The sequence below is a fragment of the Mus caroli genome, chromosome 3 (assembly GCF_900094665.2).
Source record: "Mus caroli chromosome 3, CAROLI_EIJ_v1.1, whole genome shotgun sequence".
Lineage (NCBI taxonomy): Eukaryota > Metazoa > Chordata > Mammalia > Rodentia > Muridae > Mus > Mus caroli.
This window is the reverse complement of record NC_034572.1, coordinates 6431411-6443036: the sequence shown is the minus strand read 5'-3', so window position 1 is coordinate 6443036 and position 11626 is coordinate 6431411. Positions and strand designations below refer to the sequence as shown.

Sequence of the window (11626 nt, the reverse complement as noted above, 5' to 3'; positions counted from 1 at the left end):
GCCATGATTGGCTCAACACTGATCGCCCCATATGATGTTATCCCTGAGGCGGAGCTGCCCGGGGCGGGGATTTCCAGCGCAGGCGCAAACTAGATGTTTACGAGTTGGTACTGAGGAAATGACTCAGCACCGGAAGATAGCGGCGCCCCACACACTGAGCCATGAAGCATAGGCGTCAGATTGAGGTGGGAAGGCTGACCTAGGGTAACAGTCGGCATGAGAAGAGGCTTGTCAGCATGAGACACAGCTCTGAACACAAGCATTTGCATGTAGGTTGCTGGAGTGTCATAAAGAAAGTTAACACTAGTCTAGGTGATTGTTTTATGCCAGCCCTGAGACCAAAGCTCTACTCCCTCTTGCTAGAGGAGCTATAGATGGGATTTTGAAGTATGGGTCACAAAGGACCAAACTGATTAGTACAGTGAGCTAAGGTTCTAGTGAGCTAAAGATACCCAGGTGCAGGTGATCAGAATCTGCCTAAGCTCCCTGTACCACACTTCCCACTACCTCAGAAGTCTTGCTCACTTTTATCTAACTGTAGGTACTTCATAGACAGAACTGGTAGATGGGGCTATAATTTCTACATCACTGGTAATCCTGGTCTCCTTTGTGCTGTTACGTGCAGTATTCTCAATGCCAGAACTTGAGAGTGATAATACAAATTGAATGTGTTCAGAGAGGCATGGTCTTCAAGAAAGTATTTAACTTAACCAATACATAAAGCAAAATCATTTTCAGATAGAAAGAAGCTCATTCTCAGAAGTCAGATTTAGGGTCCGCCTCTGCCACTTACACTGTGTGACTGAAAAGGTCATTTTTTGTCTAGACTTTGATATCATCAATGAGATAGAGAAGGCCTTGCCTTTCAGAGCAGCTGTGAGTGGGAGAGTGGTGTGACGGGTGTGCAAGTGTTAGTGCGTTGGTGATGCTTCCAAAAAATGAAGCGTGGAGGAAGTGAGGACCATCCATCCTCAGTGCATGTAAAGGATTTGGGGTTACTTTGATTGGTTCAAAGAGCTGAACAAAGCCTCCTAAGAAGTTTTAGGGTGACAAACTAGCACTTAGTAAAAGAAATAACTTATTCACTCACAGGGTAGTTTCTGTTCAGTACAGAAACCGAGCATCACCTATTGTTGCCTGAAGCTTAAAAGGAACAAAAAGTGTAGTAGGCTATCGATTCAGCTGCATCACAGTGAAGATGGTCCATATGTCCTTTTCCCCATACCGTAAAGATCTGATGCTCTAGAATCTGCTTACCATCAGCTTCTTTGTTCTGTCTCTGACTTTTATTTTCTTAATACTACTTTTTATATTCCTATTTTTCTTTTAAAGAGATCTCACTGAATATCCAACTTACCTTTTCATGATTTACACAGCTTTGTCATTATAAACCTCTCTGGCCCAATATGACCCCAAAACCCTATTCTCCTTTCAATACAGAGTGGCATGCCCCCAATTTAGTGTGTCAGTTAATCATATATGTCCTTGCCTTTTACAAATAAGAAATTGCACATATATGTCAAGTTGTCTCCTAGGTCTGCAGTTGCTGTTTAAAAGAAGAGAGCATGTTTACTGTGAGGAAGTAAGATGGTCGATTGTCTTAACCCACTGTTGATGATACAAAGTATATCCATAGGAATATTTCATTATATAAAATGTTTGCTAATTAAGAGATAGTCAGAAGTTTTCCTCTTAATATCTGAGGGAAGTATATATGAATTAATAGACATAGCAAGGGCAGTCTTTAAGGTATTTCAGAGTAAAGGCTTCTTAGACCTTAGAAGGAGAATATAAGTTAAGACTTGCTTTCCTTCATAGCAAGGTGACCCCTGTGCAGGCAGCTGTTGATGCTCTTGCCTCTTTGAAAGTCAGGAGTGAGGTTTGCTGCTCAGGCTGCTGTCCTCTGCCATCATTCTGAATTGTGTTGATTGTGCTATGGTCTGTCTGTATGTAACAGGAAACTTGTGGGTTTTATTTACATTTGTTAGATCCAATAACTTGGGTAAAACCTTTTATAGTTTAGTATTTGCATGTGGTTACTTATATAAAGACAAACAAATTGTTCATTTTTATATTATCTACAAAATTGTTTGCCTCACACACTGTATAGCTCAAATGTGTCTTTAGTGTTCTTCTGTCTTTTGTAAATTATTTGTATGCCCGCTAATCTTTTTGCCTTTGAAAAGCCTTGCAGTGAGAGAATTTCTTTGTCTGGATGATCCACCAGGTCCATTTGATAGCCTAGAAGAAAGCAGGGTAAGTGCTGTATTATATGTCACGTGAGAGAGGAATAAACAATACAGTACAAGTACTACATTGTTTCTAGGAAGGATTGGCAAACAGCAAATTGTTATCAGTTCAAACTAAGTGATTTTATACAGACAGCTTTTAATATTTGAATCAAAGGTTTCTTTCATTGAAAAACATGGACCTAGTTGAGTGAACAGATAAAAATTATATGTAGCATGTAATAAATAAGAATCTAAAATTAAATCCTTTCTACTTGTTTTACTGCTTTAAAAATTACTAAAGTGCTGCAGGAATTTAGATTGCCTTCACTTGGCTCTATGATTTTATGAAGAGCATTCCTTTTCTAAGGTATGCAAGTGAGAACCCTACTGCTACATTCAGACTGAGCTGATCTTCAGAGGTAGACAGACGGATTGTCTTGTTAGCAATTCAGCTCATGTTTGATGGTACTCAAATTACAATAATTGACGCATTAAAGTGGCCCATTTCTTGAAGCAATAGGGTTGATACACAAAATAGATTTGGTAATAATAGATTAGCTAGAATTTTATGCAAGTTTACCTCCAAATGTTTAATGGCATTTAAATGAAACAGGGTTAATTGGTAGGCTTGTAGTTTCGTGCAGTTAAACTGGAGCATTTCTTTGTGTCAGAGTAAATGCTGTAGCTTTGTTAAAAACAGCTTTATTGAAGTAAAATCTTCAAAAGCTTTATTCATTTGTTATTTTGTTATTTATTGAAAGTATCAGCTTAGTAATTTTTAGTATTTATACAGCTGTGATATCATCATAATCTAGGTTTAGAATAGTTACATTTCCTCAAAAAACTTCCAAAAACATATTACATTCTGCACCCCCAGCCCAAGACAACCTATAATCTACTTCTCTTTCTTCCCTATAAATTTACATTTTATGTTTGTTTCATATTTGTAGGTGCATGCAATAATGTAGGTGCATGTTTATGCATGTAGTTCACATTCAGTGTGCATAACCTTTGTGTATATGACGTACGTGACCCAGTTTCCCTGCTTTCTTTGGCCCGGCGTGTTTATGGCTGCCCCACTGCACAGCTCCTGTTACCACCTCAGTCCTGTGTCACTTTCTAATGCATGCACCGCATTGCACTTCCCCAGCCCCCAGCTGAACGATGCTTACATTGTTTGCAGTTTTATTCCATTATGCGTCACTATGGACAGTTTCTTTTAAACACTGATGCATGCATGCTTTCCTTTCTCTTGCGCTAGGTCCTGGGAAAGGAATTAACTTTTTTGTAGAATTTCCCAATGTTTAACTTTTTAAAGAAGTTCATAATTTTTTCTAAACTATTGGACTGTTTTACCTGAGTGGTTTCCCATTGGTAGTTTAGGAGAGTTTCTGTTTCTCCATGTCCTCACAAACATGTGACATTATAAAACTTCCTTTTTCCCCCAGATTGTTTTTTGTCCAGCCCCTTGAATGGGTCATTTCTTGCCTTCACTCAATCTAGAGGAAAAGTCGGCCTTTCATTTTATTGTCATTTCTGTGTATGATGGGTACTTCTGCTCTGTTTGGAAGATCTCTGTCTTGGACTTTTAATAATCTGATTGGGATACATCAGCATGTGGCCCCTGTGTTCATCACATGCATGCTCCTGAGGTGTGAAGGAGTCATGGCCATCATCTCAAGTCCTTGCCATCCCCTCTGCCCTTCCCCCAGGACTCCTTGTAATTTTCACTTTGTTGCATAACTCTGATGTGTTGCTTTTTCTCCAGTTAGTTTTACTCAGTTATATATTCTCTTTGTTTACATGATTAGGTTGTTTCTATAGGTTTGTCTTTTGAATTCAGGAGTTCACAGCTCTGTCCTATCAGGTCTACTGTTGAGTGTCTCTTACTCATTTGTATTTTAGTCTTTGGAGTTTTTTAAGTCCAGAATTTTCATTTGTTTCTATTTGTCATTCTTCCTCATTATTAAGGTTCTCAATTTACTGGGAAATAAATATACCTTTATTTTTTTGGGCTTTAGTATACCTAATATGCAAGATGCCTCAAGAGTCACTTTTCTATATATCATTATTTGAAGTCATATAGAGATAGTTTCTAATAACTCTTGTGTGTGTGTGTGTGTGTGTGTGTGTGTATACATACATACATACATACATACATACATGAATGATGGATACTTCAGATGCATTTAGCAACTCTTAATCTAGTTTCTGTTCTATAGACTGTTATTTTTGGTCTTCTATTTACTGACTGTAGCATTTGTCTCTGCAGCATATGTAGTCACTGGATTTAGTTTCTGTTCTATAGACTGTTATTTTTGGTCTTCTATTTACTGACTGTAGCATTTGTCTCTGCAGCATATGTAGTCACTGGATTTTATCTCACTTTGTTACTTTGTCCTAGAATGCATTTGAAAAGTTAGTCTAGGTGTATCTATTAAACTGTGCAACAGTTGGTGTTACGACTTTCTCAACTCATAGCGCTCATGACTTCCATTCCTTTCTAATAGAGTTCTTTTCCTAACTGCAAGACAGTTCTTAAACACTTTACATTTTTCCTTTTACTGAACAAAAAAGTCTTTTAAATATCTTTAATTCAAAATCTGTAGTGGCTAGTTGGGAAGGAGTGGAAGTTGATTTGAGTTAGGATCTCTGAAGCTCCACACTACTGCGTGGGGGACTGGGTAATTCTTTGCCAGGAGATGCTGATCAGTTCATTCCCAAATTGGTTGAAATAACTAGTTTAAATAAATCATCAAAGCTGTATTAAGCCTATACATTGAACAAAGCAATGTGCAATATAGTTTCTAGAATTTTTCTATAAAGCAAATGTAGTTTCCTATAACTGTATTTGAAAATGAATATTTATTTAGAAATTTTCTACTGACTCTTTTCTTTTGAAACAAAAGTGACAAGTTAAAATTACTCAAAAGATAAGGAACCTTAATCCAGTAAAGCTTGTTCCTACTTTTTCAGCCTGCCTATTAAAGGGAGATATTTCTACCCCTCGCAAGTGCCTATACCTAGGAAGAAATTAAGACTGGGTATATTAACCTGGACTGCCCACCTGGGGAAATTCAGAGTTAAAACTCTGGAAATAAATCAGTGGAAGAAATGCGGTTGGTACATAGTAGCAGTAAGTAGATAACGATTGGAAATGCGTAATAAAAGCTAGGCACAGTAGCACATACCAGTAATCCCAGCACCAGTAGGTGGATCAGTGGTGGTTTGACTCATGCAGACCCAGTCTTAACAATCAAAGAAATGTATTATGGATTAAAAAATGTTTAAGGAAATGTTATACTACAAATAATTAAAGCCTAAATCTTTAGACTTTCCCCACATAAATTTCAACCTCGAGGTATTCTTCAGCTAAGGAACTTAATTTTTTGTGTTCCCAAGTTTGAGGAAACCAGAATTTTCCAGAAGCCGCAGCTAATCACGTAAGAAAATTACATATATCACATCCATCATAACAGTACAAGTTGTTCCTAGTGGTTAGGATTGGTTGTTTTCTAAGAATACAAACCATTTTGAGGTCTCAGTGTTAGCTAAATCATTCTGTTGGCATATTTTTCTAATGATTATTCTGAAAGCCTAGTCCATAGGGTAACTGTCCCTGTGGAGATGGTTTTCAGTCCTGGAAGAAACCCAAAGATCTATAGAAAGCGTGTTTGTACAGTGGGATTCTTTGGTTATTGTATGTTTTACCCTTCAGCTTCACTACATTTGGAGAGTTATTCCCAAAATGTGTTCTGTCAGTTGACACATCTTACCAGCAATGTATTTCCCATCGTCACTCACTTAGACTGTTACTACTCTTCTTCTAGGCTAGGTTTAATGCTTGCTTACCAGATGGATTTTCTATACTAATGGCTACATAGGCTGCTTCTATAATTGCTCCATTATCATACTTCATCATAGTTTCTCTGATTTTTATTTTACTACACTCCAAGATACAAGTGTAATCTTTAAATCATTTTTGATAGTAAAACTTGCTTTTCGTATCAATACATTAATTAACTTGGCTTTTCTCTATGGGTGACCACTCATCCCAATACCGCTTGTGAACGTGTTCACTTTCCTTCATGACTTAACATTTATAGTTTCCATGAGTAAACAATAAATCATATAGCCAGTGTAGCCAGTCAGCTCTGTTCCAGTTTGTTTCTCCTCCTGCCAATTCTGTACACTTAATTATAGTAGCTTTAGAAGCTTAAGGGTCACATTGCAAAGGTTCTCTTCCATATTGAGGTTGGTTTTGTTTTTTGAAATTGGCTATTTATTGTTTCATGAAAATTTTATAATCAACTTGTGACTTTCTTGAAGATCCTATTGTATATTAGTTGAGAACATCTTCAGTAAAGGTTTGATTTCTTTTTCTCCTTGAACTTTCAAGACAGGATTTTGTGTATTTATTTCACATACCTACTATATCTTTGTAGATCCTTTTGAATTGGCTGTATTGCTAATTATAATCTTACAGTACTAATATCCACAGTTCTTCCTCTGTTCCCTAATATCATACATGACATTTTCCTCTACTATTGTGTTTGCCAATATTCTTGAAGATAAATTGAAACCTTCACAGTGGGCATTCTACTTCTTCACCTTAAAGAAACCCTGTGTCGTGTTAGATGTTTTCTGTAAGCTATTGGTAGTTTTGTTAGTGTCTCCTTTTGTGCTTAAGGAAGTTATTCCCTGTTTTTAGTTTGCTATGTTGTAGGGCATGTGTGTCCATGTGCTTGATGGTTTTATTTACGCAAGCACAAATTACGTTCATAGATTTCAAATGATAAAAAATTGCTTATGAGAGAAAATTTCATTTTTAATTGCTGAATTTAGATGATAATGATTTTGGATCAAATTACTGAATGTATTGTTTTCCTTTCTATCTCTAGTGTCAGGATTATTCTAGTTTCCTAAGTTTTTCTTTTTCTGTTCTCCAGAGCTACTTGAATGCTGTTAATAGCTTTTGTGATTTCAGTCTTCATAGAACTTACCTGTAAGACTAATTTGACTGGTAATTTGTTTAGTTTATCAGAGTTTAAATAACTAACTCTATTGTGTTTAATTAATGGTTGTAGTGTATTCAGATTATCTATTCTTCATTTTCTTAGATGATATTTTCTTATTCTGTCTGTAATTATATATCCATTTTCAGTGTTTGCTGCTATAGTTATTCTCAAAGAACATAACTTACAGGTATCCCTGATGAATGGAAACTGAATGCCAAAATAGTAGTAATCTAAGAAGATAAGTGTGAAAAACAAACTATCTGGACTTTTACAAATACAACTTTGATTTCTGTGTTCTGACTCGTCAGTAGTGTTTTTGACAGAGGTACTGCTTCAGTACATAATTTTTTTCTTTGCCTTCCTGTTCTTTGTAAAGGCTTTCTGTGAGACTTTAGAAGAGACTAACTACCATTTACAAAGAGAACTGCTAGAGAAGCAAAAAGAGGTGGAATCCCTGAAGAAACTGCTCGGGGAAAAGCAACTTCACATAGATGCTTTAGAGACCAGAATCAGGTGGGTTATGACACGGGTCTGCAAGCTGGCCAGTCTGACTCTTCATACTCTAGTCTCAGTGGCCTTCAGATTTTAATGTGACTTATAAAATTTCAGATTCTGAAAGTCCTGAGCTCTTGGCCTACTTCGTTATAAACTAATTGAATGTAGGAGTCTGAACATTTAAGGATGAGAAACCTCAGGAAAATAAAATGTTGTGTTTTCATGCACCCAGTGTGATACCCGTCAGTATATACTGAATGCATGTGAGAAAGGTTCTAAATTATTACGCTGATGATTTCACTATCAGCTCCCTCATTTAGCAGTTAATAGTCACATGACTGGGAAGACTTGGCTGGAGGCTCAGAATGCTGCATGTTCTCATGACAGTGAAGGCACACCATTCTTATTCAGAAGAAATAACTTTGTGTTGTAACACACCTTTAGAACATTGTCCTTAGAACCTGGAGGAGCATCACTGTATGTGTCAAGAGCAGAAGGTGGACAGATCCTAAGGCTGGAGCCCTCTGTACTTCAAGTCAATCGGGATGTCTTGGATGAAGAATCTAGGTATACGATTGCCTTAGTTAGGGTTACTGTGACTGTAGTGAAACACTCATGATCTAAAGCAACTTGGGGAGGAAAGGGTTGATTTGGCTTACATGTTCATCATTGAAGGGAGTCAATACAGGAATTCAAACAAGACAGGAGCCTAGGGCAGGAGCTGATGCAGGGGCCATGGAAAGTTGCAGCTTACTGGCTTAATTCCTCTGGCTTGCTCAGCCTGCTTTTTTATAGAACCCAGGACTACCAGCCCATGGATGACATCACCCACAGTGGACTAGACACTTCCCTGTGGTCACTAATTAAGAAAATGTCTTACAGGCTTGCCTCCAGCTCAATCTTCTAGAGACATTTTCCTAATTGAGGTTCTTTCCCCTCTGATGACTTTAGCTTGTGTCAAGTTGAATACACCACAATGTTTAGTTTACTAAAGCCTGATCATTTAAATCCTAAGAGTACTGTTTAAGAGCTTTGTGTTACTATATCATGAATCTGCTCATCAAAAAAGAAACAAAGACAAACTACGGTATCCTAGTTTGTCCCTAAGAAAAGACTTTACTGGCCAGCCAATCTTGCCCTATTGGCAGACTCAAGGTCAGTAAGAGACTTTGTCTTTGAAAATGAGAAGGCCAGTGATAGGTCACTGAGTACTGTATTTGCCTCCTGGATGACAGCTTGCATCCAGTTCCTAGGCCCCACTCAGTGGAGGGAGAGCACTGACTCCCTTCAGTCGTGCACACACACGCAATCTAAATAAATGAATGCACATTTAAGTGCATAGCTGACTGACGTATCTGAGGAATGACACCTGATGTTGACCTCTGATCACCACAAGTATGTACATACATGTACATTCACACACAAATACACAAAGAATTTCTGGTTGAATTTATGATTATATTGCATTAAATGTATAAATAGCCTTTCTATGAGAAGATAATAAAATGAGAGCATTTATCTGTCCCCTTCACTAGCACACTCCTCTTTCTTTACAGAGCTGATCATAAGCCACACTTCAACTCTAGAGAAGCTGGAAGTGTGATAGCAGACATAGAAGTCGCACAGTTGGCATATAATGCTGAAGATGACTAACACACTGGTGACTATTCCCTCCACTTCTCATTTCAGCAGAGTAGCAACTGCCACCCTAATAGACTGAAACGGAAGAGAACAGGAATGCACGTGTATAAAGTTTACATAAAGTTTTTTTAAGTTATTGGAATAGGAACTATAGTCACTGCTGCTTTCAATGTCTTTTATCCAGCATTGTATTTACTACATTGAAAAAAAAAAAGTTAGAATTGTTATCAGGGCCCATATTCTTAAAGACTTTACATAAATTATTATAGTGTCTTGCCTGTATATTGCTCCAGACTACTGTGTTTGTGTGTGTATATATGTGCTTGCTTGTCTTAAATCACCACTTACATAGGTGAAAATGAATTGCATGTTAGAATCTGGATAATGTCTCTATCTCAGACATGATATAGGTTAAACCAGTGAACACCCAGGAAAGAAAAATAAGAATCCAGCTTGAAATGTTAATATGTCTCATCATCTCTAGATAAAAATTGCTTATTTGGAATGTTAATACTATTTAAAAGAAGATGACTTTCTAGAACCAAAGATAATGTGTTTTGAAGAGCTATAATTAGATAAGCAAAGTGATAAAATAGCCTTGATTCAAATGATGATTAATTAATGTCAAGATACTTACTGTCCTGGTTTATTAACATATTATACTTGGATATTTTCTGCATAATCTTCAACTCAATTTTCTACCCATAAATTCAGTGGGGTTTGCCTCATTCAGAACACTACCTCTTTTTGCTAATCAAGGCATATTCTTTTCAAAATATATTACAGTTTTGAGGCAAGTGAATTACAGAAAAAGATAAAGATAAATAACCATATATACTGCAAAGTTCCCAAGTAGCTTGACTCCTGGTGTTCCATATGTACTTCTATGTATGTGAGGATGTTATGCTGTACTACGACTGATTTTGTTTCTATATATTTAGCCAACTGATGCACTTTATGATAATTAAACTCATTTGTGCCAAGTTCAGTTGGGTGAGTTTCTTTAGTAAATAGAGTTAACTGGAAGGATGGTAACCGAGCCTTCACTGTTACTGAGAAGTCTCCCAGGGTCTGTGAGCCACTCTTGTGAAGCGTTTGTCTTATTTCAGCTCTCTGTACAGTTGTGAAATGCCTTGTCTCATCTTGATACTGCCAACTTGCATGTTTTCTATTTCTGCTGTTTGCATATTAGTCTTAGTGTGCATTGTAATCACATTAACATCTTGAAATCCAAGTTGACATTGGACTACATAAGCTTTCTAAAATCTGAAAGAACCTCCTGGAGAAATAAAATACCATCTTTATTTCTCCTTTGCAATCTAGAGTGTTATCAGTGTCTTAAGACACATTTTGGGAAGCAGTTTTTTAAAATTCTACAACATAAGTCATTATGTCCAATGACTCTTGCTAACCGTTGATCTTACAAGAATACTTTTTACCAGAGTACACAGATATGCTCTGCATCAAAACATTTTTCACAAAATGTATGAAAAAAATGTACTTATTCTTGGAGATAGAAAAATAATAATAAATTAGTCTGCTTGTTCATCTTAAGTTATGGTAGGCTTTGAAAAAAGCTTGAAAAAAAAATAACTTAAAGCCGGGCAGTGGCACACACCTTTAATCCCACTACTCAGGAGGCAGAGGCAAGTGGATCTCTGAGAGTTCAAAGAGCCTTCCAGCTCCTTGTAGATGAGTTCCAGCCTCATCTAGACTTTCAGGACAACCAGGGCTGTTACACATAGAAACTCTGTCTTAAAAAACAAAAACCAACCAAACAACAAAAACTCAATACCAGCGACAATAATAAACAATGATTTTTGCAGAATGCATTAAAATGCTATATATCTGTTTTAAAGGGTCTACACACTTAAAATCCAGCCTCTCAGATTATATTTAAATTTCTAAGTGGCTGACAAAGTCTGTTTATTAGGTAGACTACTATTATTTACATTTAAAGACTGCATACTCTACTTTTATAATACATTTTACTCCCAAGTATTATCCCCATTTAATGAATTTTCCAGTTTCAAGAGGAACGTTACAAAATCAACAGATTGCTAAAATACTGGCTACTACTTCTCCCCTTTGCTTTCTCTTTCCTCCCTGTCCCCTGCAGCTTTCCTAAGTCAAATTCCATTTAAGAGCTGTGTTTCACAGGAGTGCAATGAACTTATGATCCTTTTAAGTTTATACTTGATATCCTTAGTATTCTATAAAGTCTTTGTGAATAGGTGCCAT

At 36.8% G+C, this 11626-nt stretch overlaps 1 protein-coding gene across 4 annotated transcripts in view; it reads left to right on the top strand.

Annotated features, from left to right (window-relative positions):
- Positions 1-10373, top strand: part of Snx16 (sorting nexin 16) — a 21675-nt gene extending 11302 nt beyond the window's left edge. For all 4 annotated transcript variants that reach the window (XM_021158298.2, XM_029475497.1, XM_029475496.1 and 1 more), the window contains exons 5-8: positions 2187-2256; positions 7626-7762; positions 8189-8311; positions 9301-10373. In XM_021158298.2, the coding sequence (XP_021013957.1) occupies positions 2187-2256; positions 7626-7762; positions 8189-8311; positions 9301-9397 (427 nt within the window). In that variant the 3' untranslated portion in view covers positions 9398-10373. The remainder of the gene's footprint in view (positions 1-2186; positions 2257-7625; positions 7763-8188; positions 8312-9300) is intronic.
- Positions 10374-11626: the final 1253 nt, after the last annotated feature.